This window comes from Salmo trutta, chromosome 8 (assembly GCF_901001165.1).
Source record: "Salmo trutta chromosome 8, fSalTru1.1, whole genome shotgun sequence".
NCBI classification, from domain to species: domain Eukaryota; kingdom Metazoa; phylum Chordata; class Actinopteri; order Salmoniformes; family Salmonidae; genus Salmo; species Salmo trutta.
In genome coordinates, this window is record NC_042964.1 from 49,082,615 (window position 1) to 49,107,898 (window position 25,284).

Below are 25,284 nucleotides of genomic sequence, written 5' to 3' on the forward strand. Positions count from 1 at the left end.
GCTTAGATTTCAACTCAAGTGGCCAATGTTTACAAGTCCATATAAAATCTATTATATTCTTCTAAATGTACCTTTGCTGTATCCTACTGTCAAAGTCCATACACTGTAATCGTTATACTGTTACAGTGTTATTTATAAAATATATTTTTTAACTATTTCCTTGTGAAATCTTTTGCCTTGGTGGTTAAATTATGAAATTCTTAAAGGGAGAATCCACTCAAAAATGTATATTTCAGTATTTTTTTTCACTAGTCCACTGTTGATACAGTTCCAAAATGTTTTGCATGTCAGCAGTCAAGTTTTCAAGATATTGGACTTGAGGGAAAATGTTGTTGTCTGAAGAGATAGCAATTTTTTTATTTTTTACATTTGACCTTCATTTAACTAGGCAAGTCAGTTAAGAACAAATTCTTATTTTCAATGACGGCCTAGGAACAGTGGGTTAACTGCCTTGTTCAGGGGCAGAACGGCAGATTTGTACCACGTCAATGAATTGTACACATCCCTCCAGGTGACTGTGACCTTCTCTTCAGACCAATTGGCAGTATGCCCAGAACATTGTTTTGGGAACCAAAATCAGTATCTCAGTTTGAAGGTTCCAGCTTTGAGAGAAGAAGCCTCATGAGGTGTCAGTCAGTCACGTGCAGCAAACAACATTAAAGTTAAATAATGAATAATGTAAATCATGCTTATATGACTTGTTTGTGTAGCAGTATAAGAGGACTGAAATGGAACACCCTCTTCAGAGTTTTCATCAAGCTTGGATTGAGTTTGTGAACCTCTCTGGCCATTATAATAAAGATTGATTCATTTACATTGAGTTTGAATCCTTAGTGGTGAATTTCCACGACAATCCTGGCATCATGAACAGGATGTTTGATCTTCTCGACGTGATCATTCAGTGAAGGTCTGAGAGGGAACACCGGTGGCACATTCTTGGGAAGGCGTAAAGGGAAATTCCCCACTCACTAAAGAGGGTGAGGACCCACCCGTAACAGACCTCCACTGTGGGACGCATCTGGGAGGAAACACAACATCAATGAAAACCTAGAAGGACAACTCAAATGATTTCAGTAAGTCAATTTAAATGAATGTGTAGAATAATTTTTTTTACAACAATAAAACCAAACATAAAAATAAAGAAAGGTACCATAGTCTTTTTATTTTTTAATGTTTAACCTTTATTTAACTAGGCAAGTCAGTTAAGAACAAATTCTTATTTACAATGATAGCCTACCCCAGCCAAACCTTAACCCGGACGAGGCTGGGCCAATTGTGCACCGCCCTATGGGACTCCCAATCACGGCCAGTTGAGATACAGCCTGGAATCGAACCAGGATCTGTGGTGACGCCTCTAGTACTGAGATGCAGTGCCTTAGACCGCTGTGCCACTCGGGAGCCCGAAAGTCTTAAGAGAACGCTATAACTACACATAGGAGAAGGCTAGAGTGAGAGAAGGAAAAGCCCCACTGACAATTGTCTTTAGGCATTTATGAGAAGTGTCTACGTGGTCTGAGAATCAATGATAATAGCACAAGGTTTTATTGAGCACGAGGTGCTATTTTATATGTATAGGAAGTAGCGGCAAGAGAACTGTTGAAGATACATATGTATGCATAGGAAGTAACAACAAGATAATTGTTGAAGATGCATCAGGACTAATAAGGGAGATTACTGAATGTGTTTGGGAATAGTACTGAGTGAATGTGGATGTGAATATTGTGTGATTGACTAATTAACTGAACAGGGGTTTAGTCCCGGTGTGAGAGTTGTGTGAGTGTGGGATGACGTGACAAACTGGATGTTTTTTCTAAAGAGTTCAACAAAGGATTTAATATGGGAAAGGGAAATAGTAAGAGTAGGATGGAGGATCCATTCTGGGAACCACAAGGGCGTGTAGTGTAATGGATAAAACATTTGTTAAGGGGGTACTGACCTGCTGTATTCAGCACACGTGACAAATAAAGTTTGATTTGATTTGATTGGAACCAAACATAAGACTGGACCAGGTGGACAGATGGAGATTTCTGTGAGAGGCCAACTTGAAGAGAAAGAAGGAGAAGAAGCCTGGCTGGCCTTTCTCCGAGGGCAACCGTTTCATGGGGCCCCCCTTGTATCCGCCACTACCAAATCCTCCACCAGCAGACGGAGATGGTGGCCTCCCACCCCCTCATAACCCACTTGAGGGTGGGCCTGTGCCAGGCGGAGGAGCCGTTGGATTAGGAGCTGACGGAGGGAGAGACTGGAGCTGCTACAACTGTGGGAAGTTAGGGCGTTTCTCAAGACACTGTCTTGGAGTAGGAGAAGGCCAAGGAGAGTGGCCGTCACCACCTGTCGTCGTGCAGGTGGACAAATCATTTGGAAGAGGGGGTGGATGAGGGGCTAGCAACTGTGGGATGAGGCCGAAACAGAATAATAAATTAATGAAGAAAACAATGATGAAGAACCAGAAGAGACCTGTCAACTGCTAAAATTGACCAATTTTGTCCACCCAAACTCATGGGTCATGAGTCATGACATTACTTCTGATGGTCGCTCTCTCTCCAAAGATAGATATTTGGTCATGAGTCATGACATTACTTCTCAAGGTCGCTCCCCCTCCAAAGATAGATATTTGGGTCATGAGTCATGACATTACTTCTGATGGTCGCGCCCTCTCCAAAGATAGATATTTGGTCATGAGTCATGACATTACTTCTCAAGGTCGCTCCCCCTCCAAAGATAGATATTTGGTCATGAGTCATGACATTACTTCTGAGGGTCGCGCCCTCTCCAAAGATAGATATTTGGTCATGAGTCATGACATTACTTCTGAGGGTCGCGCCCTTTCCAAAGATAGATTAGAGGCAATTAAAGCTTTGCCTAAACCTGTTATGCCCTCTCCAAAGATGCAGTACCAGTCAAAAGTTTGGACACATCTACTCATTCCAGGGTTTTTCTATGTTTGTGGATACGGGTGCTACTACCTCCACTTTTGGTAAAAGTACAAGACTTACCCCAAACCAATAAAACTATAAACACTTTTGGGATATCCTCCACCCCAGTAATACATTGTGAAACAAAACCTATGCCCTATTCCATAGGATCAATGAATGTTGAAAATGATTTTCTGTATTTACCCACCCAACCGTAAGTTGTTAGGTAGAGACTTGTTAACTAAACTTAATGCTACAATTTATTGTACCCCAGATAGAGTTTTCGTCGATATCCCAAAAGATGAGCTATTAAACCAATGAGTAAGCAGGAAAATTGAGGAGAGGGCACTCCCAGGAGGAGTGGGGGTCTGACACTGCCTCCCAGTCTATTTTGTCTCAGGTGCCAGAAACCTTATGGACAGAATATTCCAATGACAGTGGACTGTTGATCCCAAAAAGAAACTATAGTCTAGATAGCTACTTTAAAAAGGAAGCGCTCTCTGAAGTTTATTGCTCCCCTTTTAGATTGGCCAATGTATTTTATAATTTCGGCGCATTACATATGAATCTCAAAATAATAGACATTTAATGAGTGTGAAGCAGAAAGTGAATATCCAACAGAAATTGGTAATAAATATTAAGAGTAGACTTAAATGCAAACAATGCCTTCCAATAAGGAAAAAGTTATCATGTTTGTTTTGTTTGTTTTTAAACCTTACAGTGGCGGTGAAAGTAGAACACAGTTTGATAGTGATCCGTGTGCATTAGCAGTAGTGATTGAGAGGGTCTTTCCTATTGGGAAGAAAGGGAGGGTCCTAGTTGAAGGAAACAGATATGGAGACCAGTGAAAGTAACAAAGTGAATGGTAATATTAGTGGCTTTCAGATAGCACTCTAATTATTTATTTATTTATTTCACCTTTATTTAACCAGGTGGGCTAGTTGAGAACAAGTTCTCATTTACAACTGCGACCTGGCCAAGATAAAGCAAAGCAGTGTGACACAGACAACAACACAGAGTTACACATGGAGTAAACAATAAACAAGCCAATAACACAATAAACAAGTCAATGACACAGTAGAAAAAATAAAGTCTATATACAGTGTGTGCAAAAGGCATAAGGAGGTAGGCAATAAATAGGCCATAGGAACAAATAATTACAATTTAGCAGATTAACACTTGAGTGATAAATGAGCATATGATGATGTGCTAGTAGAATACTGGTGTGCAAAAGAGCAGAAAAGTAAATAAAATAAAAACAATATGGGGATGAGGAAGGTAGATTGGGTGGGCAATTTACAGATGGACTATGTACAGCTGCAGCGATCGGTTAGCAGCTCAGGTAGCTGATGTTTAAAGTTGGTGAGGGAAATAAAAGTCTCCAACTTCAGCGATTTTTGCAATTTGTTTCCGTCACTGGCAGCAGAGAACTGGAAGGAAAGGCGGCCAAATGAGGTGTTGGCTTTGGGGATGACCAGTGAGATATAACTGCTGGAACGTGTGCTACGGGTGGGTGTTGTTATCGTGACCATTGAACTGAGATAAGGCGGAGCTTTACCTAGCATAGACTTATAGATGACCTGGAGCCAGTGGGTCTGGCACCAAATATGTAGCGAGGGCCAGCCGACTAGAGCATACAGGTCGCAGTGATGGGTGGTATAAGGTGATTTGGTAACAAAACGGATGGCACTGTGATAGACTGCATCCAGTTTGCTGAGTAGAGTAATGGAAGCTATTTTGTAGATGACATCGCCGAAGTCGAGGATCGGTAGGATAGTCAGTTTTATTAGGGTAAGTTTGGCGGCGTGAGTGAAGGAGGCTTTGTTGCGAAATAGAAATTTGATTCTAGATTTGATTTTGGATTGGAGATGTTTAATATGAGTCTGGAAGGAGAGTTTACAGTCTAACCAGACACCTAGGTATTTATAGTTGTCCACATATTCTAGGTCGGAACCGTCCAGGGTGGTGATGCTAGCCAGGCTGGCAGGTGCGGGCAGCAATCGGTTGAAAAGCATGCATTTGGTTTTACTAGCATTTAAGAGCAGTTGGAGGCCACGGAAGGAGTGTTGTATGGCATTGAAGCTCGTTTGGAGGTTTGTTAGCACAGTGTCCAAGGAAGGGCCAGAAGTATACAGAATGGTGTCGTCTACGTAGAGGTGGATCAGGGAATCGTCTGCAGCAAGAGCGACATCATTGATATATACAGAGAAAAGAGTCAACCTGAGAATTGAACCCTGTGGTACCCCCATAGAGACTGCCAGAGGTTCGGACAACATGCCCTCCGATTTGACACATTGAACTCTGTCTGCAAAGTAGTTGGTGAACCAGGCGAGGCAGTCATTAGAAAAACCAAGGCTATTGAGTCTGCCGATAAGAATACGGTGATTGACAGAGTTGAAAGCCTTGGCCAGGTCGATGAAGATGGCTGCACATTACTGTCTTTTATCGATGGCGGTTATGATATCGTTTAGTACCTTGAGCGTGGCTGAGGTGCACCCGTGACCGGCTCGGAAACCGGATTGCACAGCGGAGAAGGCACGGTGGGATTCTAAATGGTCAGTGATCTGTTTATTAACTTGGCTTTCGAAGACTTTAGATTGGCAGGGCAGGATGGAAATAGGTCTGTAACAGTTTGGGTCTAGGGTGTCACCCCCTTTGAAAAGGGGGATGACCGCGGCAGCTTTCCAATCTTTAGGGATCTCGGATTATACAAAAGAGAGGTTGAACAGGCTGGTAATAGGGGTTGCAACAATGGTGGCGGATAGTTTTAGAAAGAGAGGGTCCAGATTGTCTAGCCCAGCTGATTTGTACATCTGCTATCTGGATTTGGGTGAAGGAGAAGCTAGGGAGGCTTGGGCGAGTAGCTGCGGGGGGGGGGGGGGGGGGGCGGAGCTGTTGGCCGGGGTTGGAGTAGCCAGGAGGAAGGCATGGCCAATTTTCGATTATCTGACTTTCCTGAACAGTTGCATATTGCGGCAATAAGGCAATAAGGCAATATCTTAGTAATTTTGCAATACAAGGTCACATGACGAACAGAGGGATTGAGCCTTGGAACTAATATAATATTAGAGGCTGCCATCTGGTGTTTTGTTTAAAGATAAGCTTCCTGTGGACCAATAGATAGTGAACGGTACTCACTGAAAACAGGCTGTAAGGGACACAGTGGGAAAATTTGGGACAGAGGTATGAATAATTGAATAAGATACGTTTTTGACACTATTCTATTATTATTACTCAATTCGATAGTTTGAATATACCAGTGATTTAAGTAAGAAGGTAATGTCATCTAAAACAATCATCTGTTTCCATGATGTGGAACACTGTCCAGAATTGGAGTAGATCCAAGTAAATGTTTTAGTACCGAATACTGAGCTGATAAGTCAGCACCAACTTTTTGAAGGACCTAGCAGATTTTCTAAACAGGTTTTATATATAAAACAGGTTTTATATTTTGACTAGTTGATGTCACAGGAAATTCATACAGAACAGGTCAATGCAACCCAATTGTGGTAAGAGCTTGGAAACAATCTGAGTCTACAGATCCCTTTTGCATGTGTGTGTTTTTTAGATTGTACAACCCAGAGTGAAGGGTTTGAAGGTATGAAGTGTTTGGTTTAATGTGTTGATTTCGCTTACTTTAATAGAAGAATAGAACCTCCTTTGATAGCTTAAAATTGAACGATAATTATCACAGTGTTAAAAGGAGGGAAAGTGAGGGAAAGTGTTGTTGTCTGAAGAGATAGCATTGAATTGTACACAGCATCTCCTCTCCCCTATCTTGGTTCATGCAGTTGACTGTGACCTCTTCCTCAGACCAATTGGCAGTATGCCCACAACATTGTTCTGGGAACCAAAAGTAGTATCTCAGTTTCAAGGTCCCAGCTTTGGGAGATGAAGCCTTGTGAGGTGTCAGTCAGTCACGTGCAGGAACCAACGTTTTAATGATGAATAATGAATAATGTCAATCATGTTTATTTGACTTGTTTGTGTAGCAGTATAAGAGTACTGAAAGGGAATGCCCTCTTCAGAGATTTCATCAAGCTTGGATTGATTTTGTGAACCTCTCCTGCCGTTATAATGAAGATTGATTCATTTACATTGAGTTTGAGTCCTTAGTGGTGAATATCCATGACAGACTTTCGGGAAGCAAAGTGTCACCGGCCACAACAACATGATGCAAAATGCATCATTAGAAGGATCAGCTAGGCCCCCGGGCACACTCCCTGAGGAGGGCTTTGCACTCATAGACTAATATTGCTAGCAATGAAATCGTTTCCTGGTTGTTAAAACTCGAATAGTTCGCATAATTTCAGTTTCTGTGAGAAAATAATCTAGTATAGTGTAGAGAATCATTGTACCATCTATACCACTGTGACATATATTTTCCATAACCAAATATATTGTATTTTCAGCTGTTTGAAGCTGGTGTACAAAACCAATAGTAAAATTATGCAAAAACAAAACTTAAAAACGGGACGTAGATTAAAAGCGCACATAGAACAGATCTACCGCTTCTTATACTTGCTTTCAAGTAGAATGATAGATCTATAACTCATATTTATATGTGAATTTTGTCAGGTTACATATTTAAGCAATAAGGCACGAGGGGGTGTGGTATATCGCCAATATACGACGGTTAAGGTATGTTCTTATGCACGACGCAACGCGGATTGCCTGGATACAGCCCAAAGCCGTGGTATATTGGCTATATTGGCCATATACCACAAACCTCTGAGGTGCCTTATTGCTATTATAAACTGGTTACCAACATAATTAGAGCAGTAAAAATACATGTTTTGTCATACACGTGGTATACAGTCTGATATACCACGGGTGTCAGCCAATCAGCATTCAGGGCTCGAACCACCCAGGTTATAATGTCACTTTAACCTTGTTTCAGGGTCAGCTAGCCAAATCAAGGCTAGTGGAATCAACTGGTTGTGCACAGCACATAGAGTTTTGTCATCATCACCACACATCAGATGTTACAACCTGTGACAAGGCTGCACCACTGGCCATTCTCCTTACAGATTTGATTGTTTATTGACAGAAACAGAGTGAAATGAAGGGGACACAGAGAGAAAGGAGATCAAAGTACGGGCCAGTAGGTGCCGGGATTCTTACCCACACATGGGTACCAGAGGCCAGTGGTTGACATGATCAACCAGGCTCTTTGCACTGCAGCAGGGGTGAAATATACCATTAAGAAGTAAAGAAGGACCAAATCAAATCAAATCAACTTTTATTTGTCACATGAGCCGAATACAACAGGCGTAGACCTTACAGTGAAATGCTTACTTACAAGCCCTTAAACTTCAATGCAGTTTTAAGAAAAATAAGTGTTAAGTAAAAAATAGATAAGTCAAATGCAAATAGTTCGGGTAGCCATTTGATTAGCTATTCAGGAGTCTTATGGTTTGGGGGTAGAAGCTGTTAAGAAGCCTTTTGGACCTAGACTTAGCGCTTCAGTACCCGCTTGCCATGCAGTAGCAGAGAGAACAATCTATGACTAGGGTGGCTGGAGTCTTTGACAATATTTAGGGCCTTCCTCTGACACCGCCTGGTACTGAGGTTGTGGATGGAAGGAAGCTTGGGCTCAGTGATGTACTGGGCCGTACGCACTACCCTCTGTAGTGCTTTGCGGTCGGAGGCTGAGCAGTTGCCACACCAGGCAGTGATGCCACCAGTCAGGATGCTCTCGATGGTACAGCTGTAGAACTTTTTGAGGATCTGAGGACCCATGACAAATCTGTTCATTCTCCTGAGGGGGAGTGGGCTTTGTCGTGCCCTCTTCACGACTGTCTTGGTGTGCTTGGACCATGATAGTTTGTTGGTGATGTGGACACCAAGGAACTTGAAGCTCTCAGCCTGCTGCACTACAGCCCCGTAGATGGGAATGGGGGCGTGCTCGGTCCTTTCCTTTGTCTTGATCATGTTGAGGGAGAGGTTGTTATCCTGGCACCACTCGCCCAGGTCTCTGACCTCCTCCCTATAGACTGTGTCATCGTTGTCAGTGATCAGGCCTACCACTGCTGTGTCGTCTGCAAACTTAATGATGGTGTTGGAGTCATACCTGGCCATGCAGTCATGGGTGAACAGGGAGTACAGGAGGGGACTGAGCACGCACCCCTGAGGGGCCCCCATGGTTGAGGATCAGCGTGACAGATGTGTTGTTACCTACCCTTTGAATTGAACTCCAGCTCTTTCTTGAAGTCAAGGTCACTTACACAGTGACCATCAACAGCCTGGATGAGAGCAATGGTTCCATATTGAAGTCTTCCCTTCTATGTCTGCCAGGACCAAAATTGTGACCAGGGATATCTCTGGCATCGTCCATCCATAGATTTGTGGAGAAACTTTAGCAGAGAATGAACCCATACATTTCCCTTGCACTAAAGAATTTGAGATCACAGTTTTTTTAACCCTTATTTTACCAGTTAAGCTGACTGAAAACACATTCTAATCTACAGCAACAACCTGGAGAATAGTTACAGGGGAGAGGAAGGGGGACGAATGAGACAATTGGAAGCAGTTCAGTTGTGTGCAGAAAAACAAACTATTTTGACAAGAGCTGGAGTTCAATTCAAAGTTTGTCTGGTACCATCTGATGGACATAAGCAGGTTATCTACAACAGTGGCCTCATCAGGATCCATCTTCCACCTCACTGTTCGAAGACACACACTTTCAGCTGACATCATGACAGAGAGAAAGGATACAGAGAAAATAAGACATAACACCAGCCCCAAGGACCATTGGGGTATGTTGTAGAATGCTGGCTGGTGAGTTATATGTACAATATGAGTACTGTCTTCTCTGTTTGCAGTCTGTTGTGGCAAGTTGCGGATTTAGGTATAGGCGACATGGGCAGCCGCCCAAGGCGGCATCTTGTTGGGGGCGGCACGGGGAGGCGCAAAAATTTGGATTGGTGACATTTACACAATCGGTTTTCTATTGCTCATTTGGACGTTACGTCAATGATATCATGTCACCGTGTGGGACTGTGGGTCAATTAACCTTGTCGGAGTGGGCGCCCTGATTCAAGTTTGTGAGCTTGGCAGGCTACTGCCTGGGAAGGTCTCCCACTCAGAAGTACGAGATGGGGAGGGGGCGGGGGTAGGTTGACCTCAGGTCTCCCCACTGGAAGCCCAAGGTAAGGGGAGCAGTGGAATCTATTAAATAGTGCACCTCTAACTTTGTACAGTATTAATTAAATTAGTAAAATCAGTCACACTACGAAATGTTACCAAATAAACCACAATTCATTCAGAATTCTGTGAATATATAGTTTCACAGACATATTGTTGAAGGGGGGGTTCCCCTCAGGGAGCCATATAAGCTAGAACCACAACTGGTTGTGGCTGTAACTCTGGCAATAAGCACAGCCATCCAGGACAGGGAGGGTAAGGAAGTCATTGCCATCCAATCAGTTCAGTTACCCTGAGAAAGTGAACTGACAGATGCATTTTGTCTTCATATAATTTCATATTGTGGAATTTAAATGATCAACAGGACAATGTTTAAAACGTAAATGCTTCTTTCAATAAATAAAATGCATTTCCCTCTTGGTTATTTTCAGCTCAATGTCGTCCGGAAATCCAAGAGGGAAGTCCAACTCTTCTTCTAGGATTTTATGACTGCTGTCAGTGATGTGCTTTTGCTTCATGAATTCATGGTGTCAATAAAGTGTTTTCGTTCCTGATGAATATTTTCAACCTCCTCAACAATTTCATGTGGCCTAGGTATGAATAAATACATTTTCATTTGACTTTAAGCCTTTTTCTATTAACCAAGTCACAGTGACACAGTATTAGTAATTGGTAATTCATGCTTAATCCATCATTATGCAACATATGCCAAACATTTTGCATTAAATCCAAGTAATTTATGGACAATTATAAAAATAGGACGATCTATGAACTATGCAAAGCGCTCAATTACGCACCCTGGCTTGAAAATAAATTATTTTCAACATAGTATGTACCTCGCCCCGCCCATAATTTGGTTGTCACTAGTTATCACAGCCACAAAGTCATAAACCCCGCCCATTACTTAAATGTATCTTCTCAAAATATGATTTTAACCCTAACTCTAACCTTAACCACACTGCCAACCTTATGTCTAACCTTAGCCTTAAATTAAGACCAAAAAGCAAATGTTTGTTTTCATTAATATTTACGATGGCTGTGGTAACTAGTGGAAACCCAATAACTTTCCTGCGCGACGCACATCAATAACAGGCTCTCTGATTGGTCAGGGACACATGAACGATGCATTTGTAAATGGCTTTCCTTGGGAATAATGTAATGTTTTATTTGTTGTAATGTATTATCAGCACCTTAAAGCATTTTGTCGCAATTTTGAGTAACATTTTGTTGATCGTCTTGGATCTGGAAAACGATGTCGGCCGCAGAAGGCGATCGCAGTTCGGAACAACTGAATAAATTCGAGAAACTGACAGTGAGGCCTCCAGTCAGAGTAGCAGGTCGGTCAAAAACAACATACTACTGTAGCATATCCAGCTAGCTAACGTTAGCCATATTACTAGAGACCTGTCCGCTGGTAACGTTACTGTTATGAAACCAATTCAATGAATATTATTGACAAAGTCCGCTAATCTTGATTGCAGAGGTTAACTGGGTTTTTATGCTATTGACATTGAAAGGCAAGATGTTTAATCAAATGTAACAATAGCGGCGACCTAGGTAGCTAACTAGTTAGCCTCTGTCTGAACCACTAACTAGCTAACGTTACCTGGGTAGGTAATTAGCTATCTATGTTTATTTTGGTTTGCTCAGAGAGCAATAAACCATGGAAACACCGTTTAAGAATAAAATATGAAAGTAAACAATCTCATATTAGCCTACTCTACTAACGTTATTAGCTGGATTGCAAATGTTTTAGCTGACTAACGTTAATTCTATCTAACGTTATTTCACAGTCAGTTATTTGCGCTTCATGTTGTTGGCTGAACCAGAATCAGGCTTTACAGGAGACGTTCATTAATAAGGCCAGGTCCTGGTTCAGTTGTTGGCTATACAATTGTTTGATGCATAACGTTCGCAAGACTGACATCATTCTGATTATGGAAAAATGGTTGGTGGTCGACTCATCTGCAGAAATGCTCAACTCTAGGGGATCCTCCATCCTTGCAAAAAAAATCTGCTTAGTAGAACCTGATTCATACATTTAACTTAAGCTATTGACCACGGTATTGATTGATTTACAGTATGCAAATGACCTCGACACTGACTCCAAACCACCAAGATGAGAAATGGATCATATTTCATTATACACATCATCACATTATTTTGGTCCTCAGGCATTAGGCCTTCTATTGTTGGCAATACACAGGAATATAATCTAATGCTGTTTAATAATCACATATATACTGATGCCAGATGGATTTGTGTTTGTTACATCAAGGACTGCATCCGGAGCCCCAGGTACGGTGGTCCATAGTCCCAACAGTTGTTAGCCAGCTGGCAGCAGACCTTGTTCATAGTAACATAGAGCTCGCCACCTTGTAGTCCTAAATACCGGAAATCAGTTACATCTGGTTCGTTCAGCAATTCCTATGGTGGGAAAGAATGAGGTTTTGGAATAAACACTGAAAATAGTTAACACAGGCTTAGGAGATCTTATGTTTTTTTTCTTCTATGCGATAATATCAGTCAATTAACAGGACCTTTATGAATTATGAAGACTATGTGCTTGTTTTGATGAAATAAATGCTTAAAGTGACATTAGCTAATGAAGATTATCACAAAACGTATAAGATCTCCTAAGCCTATGTTTACCACAGACCTTATTTTCTGTGTTTATCAATATAAATTCCCCAAAGGCTTTGGCCAATGAGCCATGGCGGAGTTAGTGCCTACAAAAAGACGCCATTACTATTGCTCTCTGTAGGTATAGTTGTGTGTGGCCTACTATTTAGCTGCTGTGCAATATCTAGGCAATGCCTTGCTTCTTCTAAAATTATGTTGAGTGTGTGCACGAAGGACATGTGCTAATGAGAATGCATGCTGTGGAAAGAGGATAGGCTACATGCTGTAGAAAGAGGATTGGCTACATGCTGTGGAAAGAGGATAGGCTACATGCTGTGGAAAGAGGATAGGCTACATGCTGTGGAAAGAGGATAGGCTACATGCTGCGGAAAGAGGATAGGCTACATGCTGCGGAAAGAGGATAGGCTACATGCTGTGGAAAGAGGATAGGCTACATGCTGTGGAAAGAGGATAGGCTACATGCTGTGGAAAGAGGATAGGCTACATGCTGTGGAAAGAGGATAGGCTACATGCTGTGGAAAGAGGATAGGCTACATGCTGTGGAAAGAGGCTAGGCTACATGCTGTGGAAAGAGGATAGGCTACATGCTGTGGAAAGAGGATAGGCTACATGCTGTGGAAAGAGGCTAGGCTACATGCTGTGGAAAGAGGCTAGGCTACATGCTGTGGAAAGAGGCTAGGCTACATGCTGTGGAAAGAGGCTGGGCTACATGCTGTGGAAAGAGGCTAGGGGACATGAGTGCCTGGGCAATATAAAGCCAGGCTGTCAGACCAGCTCAAAAAGTTGAATGCATCAGGATGTTTAGGTCATGGGAGAACAGAATGCATCGGGATGTTTAGGTCCTGGGAGAACAGAATGCATGGGGATGTTTAGGGCCTGGGAGAACAGAATGCGTTGGGATGTTTAGGGCCTGGGAGAACAGAATGCATGGGGATGTTTAGGGCCTGGGAGAACATAATGCATGGGGATGTTTAGGGCCTGGGAGAACAGAATGCATGGGGATGTTTAAGGCCTGGGAGAACAGAATGCATGGGGATGTTTAGGGCCTGGGAGAACAGAATGCATGGGGATGTTTAGGGCCTGGGAGAACAGAATGCATGGGGATGTTTAGGGCCTGGGAGAACAGAATGCAACGGGATGTTTAGGGCCTGGGAGAACAGAATGCAACGGGATGTTTAGGGCCTGGGAGAACAGAATGCATGGGGATGTTTAGGGCCTGGGAGAACAGAATGCATGGGGATGTTTAGGGCCTGGGAGAACAGAATGCATGGGGATGTTTAGGGCCTGGGAGAACAGAATGCATGGGGATGTTTAGGGCTTTGGAGAACAGAATGCATGGGGATGTTTAGGGCCTGGGAGAACAGAATGCATGGGGATGTTTAGGGCCTGGGAGAACAGAATGCATGGGGATGTTTAGGGCCTGGGAGAACATAATACATGGGGATGTTTAGGGCCTGGGAGAACAGAATGCATGGGGATGTTTAGGGCTTTGGAGAACAGAATGCATGGGGATGTTTAGGGCCTGGGAGAACAACAGTGTGACAGGAACTGGGCTAATGGACAGTGAGAGTGAGATTTGGTAGCAGAGCTTGGGTGTGAGCCAGCCTCTTGAGCTTGGCACTGTCTGTCTGCTGATGGACAAAACACATGCCTGGTCCGTTATACTGCATTATACAACGGCATCACCATCCCCACTCGGTTCGTGCTATGTGAAAGTGGCATTGAAGGGTGGAATTTTCTCAAACCTAGAATAGATGTGTTGGTTTAAATGCGGAAGACACATTTCGGTTGAATGCATTCAGTTGTGTAACTGTCTAGGTATCCCCTTTCCCTTGACCTAAGGTAGCCTAGGTCCTGTACTTCATTAAAGTATAGCATTTTTGGCTTCTAGTGGATTTGATTATACCTGCCCTACATTGAGACTGAAGATGAAGAATGACCTCTGCTCAACCCATTTCTTATCTCGTCTTTTAGCTTGTTGAGTGTCGTTTTGGCGTGGTAAAGCTTTATCTCAGTCTCAAGCCTGGCGCTGAGAGTATCAGTGTTTCACATATGGTGTGAATGGACGGGTACCTGAAAAAATAATAAACCAAACACTTGAGTCAATGAGGGATATGAAGTATATTGAAAGCAGGTGATTCCACACAGGTGGGGTTCCAGAGTTAATTAAGGAATTAACATCCCATCATGCATAGGGTCATGTATAGAAATTCCCATTATTTTGGCTACCATGCGTGGCTAGAAGAGATCTCAGTAACTTTGAAAGAGGGGTCTCAAAGGAGCATAGGGGGGTTTAAAGGGTGGTGTGTGTGTCTGTCAGATCTCAACCCAATTGAACACTTATGGGAGATTCTGGAGCGGTGCTTAAGATGGCATTTTCCACCACCATCAACAAAACACAAAATTAGGGAATTTCTTGTGGAAGAATGGTGTCGCATCCCTCCAATAGAGTTCCAGACACTTGTAGGATCTATGCTAAAGCTCATTGAAGCTGTTGTGGTGGCCCAACACCCTGTTATAAACAAACCAGTAACATTCTAGGTCTCTGGAATGAGCGTTTCTTTTTCTTGTACACAGTATGCTGCAGAAATGGGTTATTCTGTTTAGCACGGACTCTCGCTATGCTGTTGGACATGGGAAACATGTTTTGGATAGCTTGCCCTCTGTAGTTCACACTGCAACCCACGGTTTCTGAAAAATGACTACCCTGTAAACAATTTCCTGGGTTCTGTAAGCCTATCCTAGGATTTGCATCTAATCACAACATCATCATGGTGCTATGTTAGAAGAGGCCATTTTGAACCCTTTCTCGCTCTGCTGCTGATGTTTAAGAAACCAGTGGTTGATGTGTGTTACTGACCGACTGACGACTCTGATTGTGGTGACAGGCCCTAAGAAAATTAGTAGGGCCTCTAGGTTGGGTGTGAGTGTGTCTGGGCGAGTTTGTTTTGCATGGCCCGGTGCCCCGGATGGGCAGACCAGACCATTGGTCCTTCCATTTTAGACCATTTCATTGATCATTAAGTGAACTCTCCACCCACCCGGGTCACCGGGCCATGAAAAACAAACTCGCCTTATGTTAGTGTCTTTTTGTCACCTTGCAGCACCCACCCATTTTGTTGATTCTCTCTGACTGTCAGCTCAGTCAGTAGAGCATGGATCTTGCAACGCCAGGGTTGTGGGTTTGATTCCCACGGGGGACCAGAACTTAGAAATATAGGAAAATGTATCCACTCACTACTGTAAATGTCTCTAGATAAGAGCGTCTGGTAAATTATTAGAATGTAAGAATCAGCGTGTTCTCTATGTGCCAGCTGCAAGTCTAATAGCTGACTACTCATCCTAATCCTTATGTGGCTGGCTACTTAATTGATGCATCCAAATGAGAATGTAACTTTTTTCATTATGTTGGCTACTTTAGATTTTTGGGAACACACTGGTATCAGCTGCAGTGTTGCAGGTTATGGACCAAATGCCCAGCCTAGGAATTAGGCTATTGGTGGTGAGCTCTGTGTGTTTACTGCGGAGAGGAAAGTCATGCAGCTGAAAGGTGAAGGTGGCAGGGCTCTTGTGATCTCTCTTGGTGGACAGTCACTGTGGACAAGAGCGCCCCATCGGTGGGACCTTTTGAAAGTTGTGTTCCTAAGTCTGAACCATTTTGTTTTCAGTTAATCTACACACACACACTTTGTTTTTCTATCCCTGTCGGGACCAAACATTTATTCCCATCAAAAATACTAATTTCCTAACCCTAATTCTAACCCTTAAGCTAAGCCTAAAATAGCCTTTGCCTTATTGGGAACCTGGGAAATGTCCCCACAAGGGAAGATTTTCCTTGTTTTTCTATCGTTGTGGGGACTTGCGCTACCACGAGGATAGTAATACACACACTCCATTATATCAGTCTGCTTTGCTGTGTGTACCACCCTCACCCTGTGATTTAAAACAGTACCATGATGCCAGCAAGACACACCAACTTGCTTTATTAGTTTGACCAGGTATATGATACTGTAGTTGCTGTGCTTCTTTATCACAAATGTTCCACACAACTTCACTAGCTTAGTGCTTACACAATAGAAACCTCCGGAATCCCAGATTGCAACATGGAAGGACTTTGCTCAGACAGCATAGGCTAGTCCTCAACTAGTGGGTTTTCAAAATTCCAGAAATCCTGGTTTGAGAACTCCAGATATCCTGCTTCTTCCATTCTGATTCCGGTAGTCTTCCAACTAATATTTTTTGGTAAGTTTACTGGAATCTTGCAGCTCTATCAACTAGTCAACCGGTCCTGTTTACATCTTCTAGTTAGAAGAGTTTCTTTTTTTTTTATCAACTTTTATTATCATGGCAGCATGATGTGGACCCATGAAGATGTTAACCCAGGACTGATGAAGGATGGCCAACTAGGTTATGTGTGATTCCTGTAGTTGTAGCCCGCTGTAGCTTAACATCTCTCTCCGCCTTGACCCTTACTGTCATCCTCCTCCTAATACCTCTACCACTCTGTACCACCCCACAGGTCTCCATATGCCCCCAGCTCGGAGCGGGCATCGCTGCGTGGCAGACAACACCAACCTGTACGTGTTCGGGGGGTACAACCCGGACTATGATGAGTCGGGCGGCCAGGAGAACGAGGACTACCCGCTGTTCAGGGAGCTGTGGAGGTACCACTTTGCCACGGGCACCTGGCAGCAGATCCGTACAGAGGGCTACATGCCCACCGAGCTGGCCTCCATGTCAGGTAAGGGAACCAGTAGGATTGGTTTTTTCAGGTATGGAATTTAAAGGGACACAACAGTGAAAATGATCTTTTAGCCTATGATGTCCCTTGATGTATTATCTTCAGGTAACGAAGGGTATTATGTTCAGGGGTACTGAAGGTTATTATGTTCAGGAGTACTGAAGGTTATTATGTTCGGGGGTACTGAAGGTTATTATGTTCAGGAGTACTGAAGGGTATTATGTTCAGGGGTACTGAAGGGTATTATGTTCAGGAGTCCCCTGTGGCTCAGTTGGTGTTGTGTAGTGGCTTTGCTGGCATGCATCTAAAAACTTTTATTTATTTATTTATTTATTTGTCCCACCAAGATTTACATGCTAAAATCAGCACTGATCTGCAGTATAAATGTAGCTCATTGAGCAGACGAAGCACAGATTTGACAGTCATTCAGTACAACTGAAATACCAGGGCCCATCTACTGTAGTAATTTACCCTGGACATTTATAAATGGAAAACTCAGGTTGCAGTAGTTACTTATTTACTTTTTCATTTCCAATGCATGTAATCCATCAATAACAACTTAATACAGTATGGTCACTTCTTATCAAGAGGGTAAAATAAAATATCCTAGAATTCTCCACATCTAAAATGCTTAATTAAATCAAGCCAATCGTGATTGTATGAAAGAATGCTTGAATGAACAAGCACTGCCATATAGATGCTGGTGGGGGTCAAACTGATTTAGAACCCAGTCACTTGTGATGAGTTTTGGTTAGTAAAATATGATTTAGCTAACTCATTGATGTATTAAATCACGAAAGAGCATTTCTACACCTCATTAACATCAAATGGACTGTTTGATAAATAATTGGTCTGTGGATAATTTTTCGGATTTACCTCGTCATCCCATGATATTACGACCTCGGAAGACAATGGATTATCAAGTTTAGTGATTTGGTGAAAAGCCTCCACATGGACAATCCCACCTGCTGTCAGACGGCTGGGCATAGTGTCCAGTAGGCATGACAATGGGAGGGACTTCAAATCAAATTTTATTGGTTGAAAACACATATTTAGCTAATGTTATTTTGGGTGTAGCAAAATGCTTGTAAAATAAGTCCAATAAGAAACACTTTGTTTTCCGTTGCAAAATGTCTTAAGGTTTTGCTACTGTGTGCCCTAATGAACACGACCCAGCTTAAACCCTCAGTATTGTGTCCCTCAGCTGTTTTACATGGAAACAATCTGTTGGTGTTTGGTGGCACTGGGATTCCCTTTGGGGAAAACAACGGAAATGACGTCCACGTCTGCAACGTCAAGTACAAGCGGTGGTCGCTGCTCAACTGCCGAGGGAAGAAGCCCAACCGAATCTACGGACAGGTAGGCCAATCAATCTGGCATTACTGGCTCATCTCTGATTATCTTCTCTACTGGTTCTGTCTGCCACTGCCTCCTTGGCTTGCTCTGGACTCTTCTGAGGTTTAGGCCTACATTCCGTTTCCTGTTAAAGGGCACTTCCGCCACTTTTCAACCTCATTCATTATCTCCAGTACCATATCAGTGTATACATACAGTGCCTTCGGAAAGTATTCAGACACCTTGACTTTTTCCACATTTTGTTAGGTTACAGCCTTATTCTAAAATTGATTTAAAAAATATTTTACCCTCATCAATCTACACACAATACCCAATAATGACAAAGCAGAAACTTAAAAAAAAAAAGTTTGCAATTTTTTTTTTTAAATAACACATTTACGTAAGTATTCAGACCCTTTACTCAGTACTTTGTTGAAGCACCTTTGGTAGCGATTATAGCCTCGAGTCTTCTTGGTTATGACGCTACAAGCTTGGCAAACCTGTATTTGGGGAGTTTCTGCCATTCTTCTCTGTAGATCCTCTCAAACTCGGTCAGGTTAGATGGGGAGTGTCGCTGCACAGCTATTTTCAGGTCTCCAGAGATGTTCGATCGGGTTCAAGTCCGAGCTCTGGCTGGGCCACTCAAGGACATTCAGAGACTTGTCCTGAAGCCACTCCCGCATTGTTTTGGCTGTGTGCTTAGGGTTGTTGTCCTGTTGGAAGGTGAATTTTTGCCCCAGTCTGAGGTCCTGAGCGCTCTGGTGCAGGTTTTCATCAAGGATCTCTCTCTACTTTGCTCCGTTCATCTTTGCCTCCATCCTGACTAGTCCCTGCCGCTGAAAAACATCTTCACAGCATGATTCTGCCACCACCATGCTTCACCGTAGGGATGGTGCCAGGTGTCCTCTAGACGTGACGCTTGGCATTCAGGCCAAACAGTTCAGTCTTGGTTTCATCAGACCAGGGAATCTTGTTTCTCATGGTCAGAGAGTCTTTGGGTGCCTTTTGGCAAACTCCAAGCGGCTGTCATGTGCCTTTGTACTGAGGAGTGGCTTCCGTCTGGCCACTTTACCATAAAGGCCTAATTGGTGGAGTGCTGCAGAGATGGTTGGCCTTCTGGAAGTTTCTCCCATCTCCACAGAGGAACTCTAGAGCTCTGTCAGAGTGACCAAGAACCTTCTCCCCCAATTGCTCAGTTTGGCTGGGCGGCCAGCTCTAGGAAGAGTCTTGGTGGTTCCAAACTTCTTCCATTAAAGAATGATGGAGGCCACTGTGTTCTTGGGGACCTTGAATGCTGGAGAAATGTTTTGGTACCCTTTCCCAGATCTGTGTTTTAACACAATCCTGTCTCGGAGCTCTACGGACAATTCCTTCGACCTCATGGCTTGGTATTTGCTCTGACATGCACGGTCAACTGTTGGACCTTATATAGACAGGTGTGTGCCTTTCCAAATCATGTCCAATCAATTGAATTGACCCCAGGTGGACTCCAATCAAGTTGTATAAACATCTCAAGGATGATCAATGGAAACAGGATACACCTGAGCTCAATTTGGAGTCTAATACCAAAGGGTCTGAATACTTATGTAAATAAGGTATTTCTGTTTTTAATAAATGAGCAAAAATGTCTAAAAACCTGTTTTCACTTTGTCATTATGGGGTATTGTGTGTAGATTGCTGAGGAAATTGTTTTATTTAATACATTTTATAATAAGGCTGTAACATAACAAAATGTGGAAAAGTTCAAAAATGCTTCTCTGTGACATCACAGGGTAGGATTAAAAGTGAAAAAAAGGGATTTTCAAAGCCTGCAACGCGTTTCTAGCCAGAGGGGGGGTATTTTCTTGCTGCCCACGTCACCGTGAATCTCATAGTGTTTGAAAATCACAGTTTTTCAAAATGTTTTAACTTTTGATGATGTCATTGGATAGAATTTCTTTACGTCATATTTAGTTCTACAAAATTTAGAAATGCACTGTTTTCACTTGTAGACACTGGTATTGAGTTGGAGGTAATGAACATTAGATTAGAAATCTCTTAAGCGCTTTGACATGCATTTGTAAAATTTGAATAAAATCTGATTGACTTAACTAGAATTCATGGTAGACAAATGTCCAAAGGGATAGGTAAGAGCCATTAAATGATTCCAGGGGAGCATATTATATAGCAAAAGTAGATATAGGCAATCCTTGCAAATAAAAATATTTATTGTTGTTGATTTCCATTGAAGTTTGATTTGGTAGCCATTTTGTTTCTCTCTCCCCCAAGGCGATGGCCATCATTAACAGCTTCCTGTATGTGTTTGGGGGAACGACGGGCTACATCTACAGCACAGACCTGCACAGACTGGACCTGAACACCAGAGAGTGGATCCACCTCAAACCCAACAACCCACCAGACGACCTGCCTGAGGAACGGTGAGCATCACGCCTTAATCGGTCCCACTGGATCATGTCATTGTCCCTCCCTGTTTCAGTCCAATTTCTTCTGTTTGGTGTCTAGTGAATACACCCCAGTCACTGGGTAGCATGAGTGATGACCTGACTTATTCCTTTCAGCTCTTAGAGGAGCAGAGGGCCTCATAAGTAATGAGTCATGTCTGTTTGTGTCACAGGTACAGACATGAAATAGCACACGACCGTCAGAGGATATACATCCTGGGAGGAGGGACCTCCTGGACCTCCTATCCTCTGGACAAGGTAGTACACCAACCTGTCAACAACATAAACCTGTGGTTGTTTGTGGCCCTGTTCCAATCACTTTCACCTATCCATCCAATTCAGATCTGTGATAACTTCTAGGAAGGTCAGAAGAATGATCGTAAACCTGTGATGGTAGTGAGTCTGACTAGGCAAACAGACAGCTAATCTGGGTCATTTGGTCACTTGGTGGTTTTCAGGCTATTTTTAGTGATAGTAAAGCCATAAAGATTGAGGAAGCGGCGACTTCTGTCACTAAGTGTGGCCGGGTTATGAGGCCAGGTTATGTGGCCGGGTTATGTGGCCAGGTTATGTGGCCGGGTTATGAGGCCAGGTTATGTGGCCGGGTTATGAGGCCAGGTTATGTGGCCGGGTTATGAGGCCAGGTTATGAGGCCAGGTTATGAGGCCGGGTTATGAGGCCGGGTTATGAGGCCGGGTTATGAGGCCGGGTTATGTGGCCGGGTTATGAGGCCGGGTTATGAGGCCGGGTTATGTTTGTGGTGAACTAATTTCCTTTTTTTCCCCTACCAGATACATGCGTACAACCTGGAGACAAATTCCTGGGAGGAGATCTCAACCAAGCCTCATGATAAAATAGGTTTGTGTATGATGTTTTAATAGAAAACCAATGTGCTGTCTATGGGTCTTTTTATTCACATATTACTACTCATCCAATTGCTTTGGGTTTTGACAGGGTACCCTGCTCCCAGGAGATGTCACAGCTGTGTGCAGATACGGAACGGTGAGATTCTTATCATTTATTCATTCTATAGCAGAAGTATTACAATGTTTGTACACGAGGTGTAGTGGTATCATTGCCCACTCCAGACCACTTATCCCTTAACGGGGGTGGTTTTATCACAGCCACTTTCACAAGTCTTCATTAGTCTGCTTCTGTCTGTCTCCGCATCTCATTCAACCAAGTCCCAAAGAGGGTTTGACATTTTGTTGTTGTCATCCCATCAATATATTCTAACTGGTCTCAGTCTAACCCATGATGCTGTGTGTCTCAGATGTGTTTCTATGTGGAGGTTACAACGGTGAAGTTATAGTGGCTGATCTGTGGAAGATCAACCTGCAGACCTTCCAGTGGACCAAGCTCCCAGCAGTGATGCCTGAGCCAGCCTATTTCCACTGTGCTGCGGTGACCCCGGTCAGTAGGGCACTACACTAGAGGAAACCTCAGCTGTTTATTATGTAGTAGTTGATGTACAACTGTTAGTGTCGCATTCACAGTTTATACGCATTTCGCTGGTTCCAAGATCTAGCATAGTAGACTTAAACGGAAACGCCACTCAAAAACGACCAATGTTGATACAGTCCCAAAATGTTTTGCATGTTAGCAGTCAAACTTCAAAGATATTGGACTTTCAAGAAGCAAAGTGTCACATGATGATGTTCCTTTAAGGTGCTGTCTCCTTCCCCCTCTCTTCTACCTCATTTCAGAACTCATTTGTAAGTCTCTTCATCGCTCTGGCCTAAGCCCATTTCTGTTTCCAATCCAACTAGCTTTATTGGCACGATTAGTCAGTATATTCTTACTGTCAAAACAAGACCACAGGATCATCCTAAATCAATAACCACAATTCAATATCCCACTCATATTTCACTCTCTCTCTCTGTGCGACTGCCTGTTGCATGGCGATAAAGGTTTCTGATTGTGATCTTCTCTCCGGTCAGGCTGGCTGCATGTACATCCACGGTGGTGTGGTGAACATCCACGAGAACAAGCGGACTGGCTCCCTGTTTAAGATCTGGCTGGTGGTGCCCAGCCTGCTGGAGCTGTGCTGGGAGCGTCTGCTCAAGGCCCACCCCCAGCTGGCTCAGTTGCCCACCATGCAGCTTCTGCACCTGGGCCTCACACAGGAACTCATCGAGCGCTTGAAATAAAGGAGGAAGGATGGATGGAATGATAGATGGACGGATGGACGGATGGGAGATGTCGGACAGAGAACAGGATTTATTTTTAAGGGGGTCGCCTTGAAGGAGTTGATGGTCCCTCTGCCTACGTAGCCCCGCCTTAAAACCAAAAACAATGGGATGCCTTTTTTCTTTTTGCATTTGGACGTCTGATGATTTTAAAAGGAATCCAAGTGGAATGTTTCTTGACCCTGCCCCATTCCCCCGTCTTGCCTTTGTGTTAAGCAAGGTCGCTGCCCCCCTCACACACACACCTCTAGCCTCTCAATCTGCCTGCTTACAGACCCAGAAATAATTTGCTCCACAGCTTTCAGATTCACGACAACCCTCACTACTTTCTCATTTTATATAGGCCTTGATGACTTTAATAAGAATGCCATTTCAGAGGAATAGGGGCATTTCTCACATTATTTTCTCTCTATGTGCAATTAGGAAAGTTAGACTCGGACTCAGATGAAAAGTTACACCAGACAGTTGGCATGTTTTTGTGTTACAAGGGGAAGGTAGTATTGGTATCACCCTCATGCCAGACTTAGACGCAGGTTGTCATCAGTACTTTTCCCTATTCAAGGCTTATTATTAAGAGATAGTGTCTGATTTTAATAGTATATGTGTGAAGAGCAGACTGATGCTACTGTAGTTAGGTCTCTAATAGACCACTTCCCTTTCACCTAATATCACACCACTCCTCATACCCATTTAACATGCATTCAGGTATCTCGGATATACACACAGGTATTTGAAACAATTATCTCTGGTAGTTATCTGTATCCCAAATTGCACCCTATTCTCTATATAGTGCACTACTTTTGACCAAGGGACTTAGCCCTTATATCCACCATAGTAGAAACATAATATCAATGGAAGATGGGTAAGAGTCAAAACACCTGGTCTCCATTCATTCTGAACTGTATCAGTCACTTTAGTTCTTCAGTATGCTTGTGGTAGTCCATTTGTAAACTAAATCATCCCATCACTGTGAACATGGTGCTCCTTAAATGACTTTAAAATGTTTTTATTTAAATAAAATATTCAATCTGTTCCAACTTTTACTCCATCTTTGCTAATCGAACAAATATAAACAGATTTTTGGGGATCTATTTTAGAATACTAACATTGATCTGATTCATTCAGTGCCTTTCCCAAAGTTTCAATGATATTGAAGTACTACAACCTAGAAAGGAGAAGGAAACACGAGTAATGGTTTAGCTTGAGCCAAACATACTGACCATTTGGGATCGTTTCCCCTCACATTAAAGATAACATATGCACCACTTGTCAGATCAGTCAACAATGCATTGATGAATCTTTTAATTCTGTGCCCTTTCCAAACACATTGGACAATTAGTTAAAGCAGCAATAATGTGAATATGTATTTATGCTGCTGTATTTATGGATGAGTTCATGCATGTTGTACTTGGGGGCTGAATCTGAACAGTATTCTGCTGTTAAGTCTCAATGTGTGCAGACAGAGTGCCAGGGTCAGATAATCAACACAGTTCAGATTATATGCTGTGCTGGGGACGTGGTTTAACGCCAAATATTATGGCACCTTGAATTCAATGCCATTAAAATCTGCCTTGTGGAACAAAATAGTATTTATTGATCATTGCCAAGGGGGTAGTTTAAAATGTCAATGAATACCCATGATTCCCTGCTCCCCATCAAGGAAATGTCTAAATCTGTGCCTGTCCTCATTCTATTAAACCTCTTCTCTGCATGATGTCATTAGTCACCTTTTAAGTTGGAAAAGTCATCTCCCCTGGACTTGAATCCTTGCTGTGCAGCAAATGGTTTTAAGGCGATCGCTGAATTGATAAATTGTATTTGTGAATGTTTCGATTGTTGACGAGTCAATAAACATGTACTGTAAATAGTTTTGT

The 25,284-nt window shown here is 42.9% G+C and overlaps 1 protein-coding gene across 2 annotated transcripts; it reads left to right on the forward strand.

Moving 5' to 3' along the window:
• The first annotated feature begins 11,117 nt into the window (after positions 1–11,117).
• LOC115199139 (kelch domain-containing protein 10) lies at positions 11,118–25,275 on the forward strand. 2 transcript variants are annotated; one of them, XM_029761740.1, is made up of 9 exons: positions 11,118–11,398; positions 17,224–17,445; positions 18,650–18,804; positions 21,049–21,197; positions 21,395–21,479; positions 22,013–22,079; positions 22,176–22,223; positions 22,495–22,634; positions 23,162–25,275. In XM_029761740.1, exons 1-9 carry the CDS (start codon positions 11,314–11,316, stop codon positions 23,369–23,371), a joined length of 1,161 nt encoding a protein of 386 aa, XP_029617600.1. In that variant the 5' UTR covers positions 11,118–11,313; the 3' UTR covers positions 23,372–25,275. The 2 variants fall into 2 exon arrangements, with proteins under 2 accessions (XP_029617600.1, XP_029617601.1); XM_029761741.1 differs by lacking the exon at positions 11,118–11,398 and adding an exon at positions 16,802–16,946.
• Positions 25,276–25,284: the final 9 nt, after the last annotated feature.

Bases quoted from the DNA above. Each gene is read 5' to 3' on its own strand.
- LOC115199139 (XM_029761740.1), top strand. From the start codon at position 11,314: ATGTCGGCCGCAGAAGGCGATCGCAGTTCGGAACAACTGAATAAATTC. The intron at 21,198-21,394 runs GTGAGCATCACG...TTTGTGTCACAG, and splicing joins GACGACCTGCCTGAGGAACG to GTACAGACATGAAATAGCAC. The intron at 22,080-22,175 runs GTTTGTGTATGA...GGGTTTTGACAG, and splicing joins CAAGCCTCATGATAAAATAG to GGTACCCTGCTCCCAGGAGA.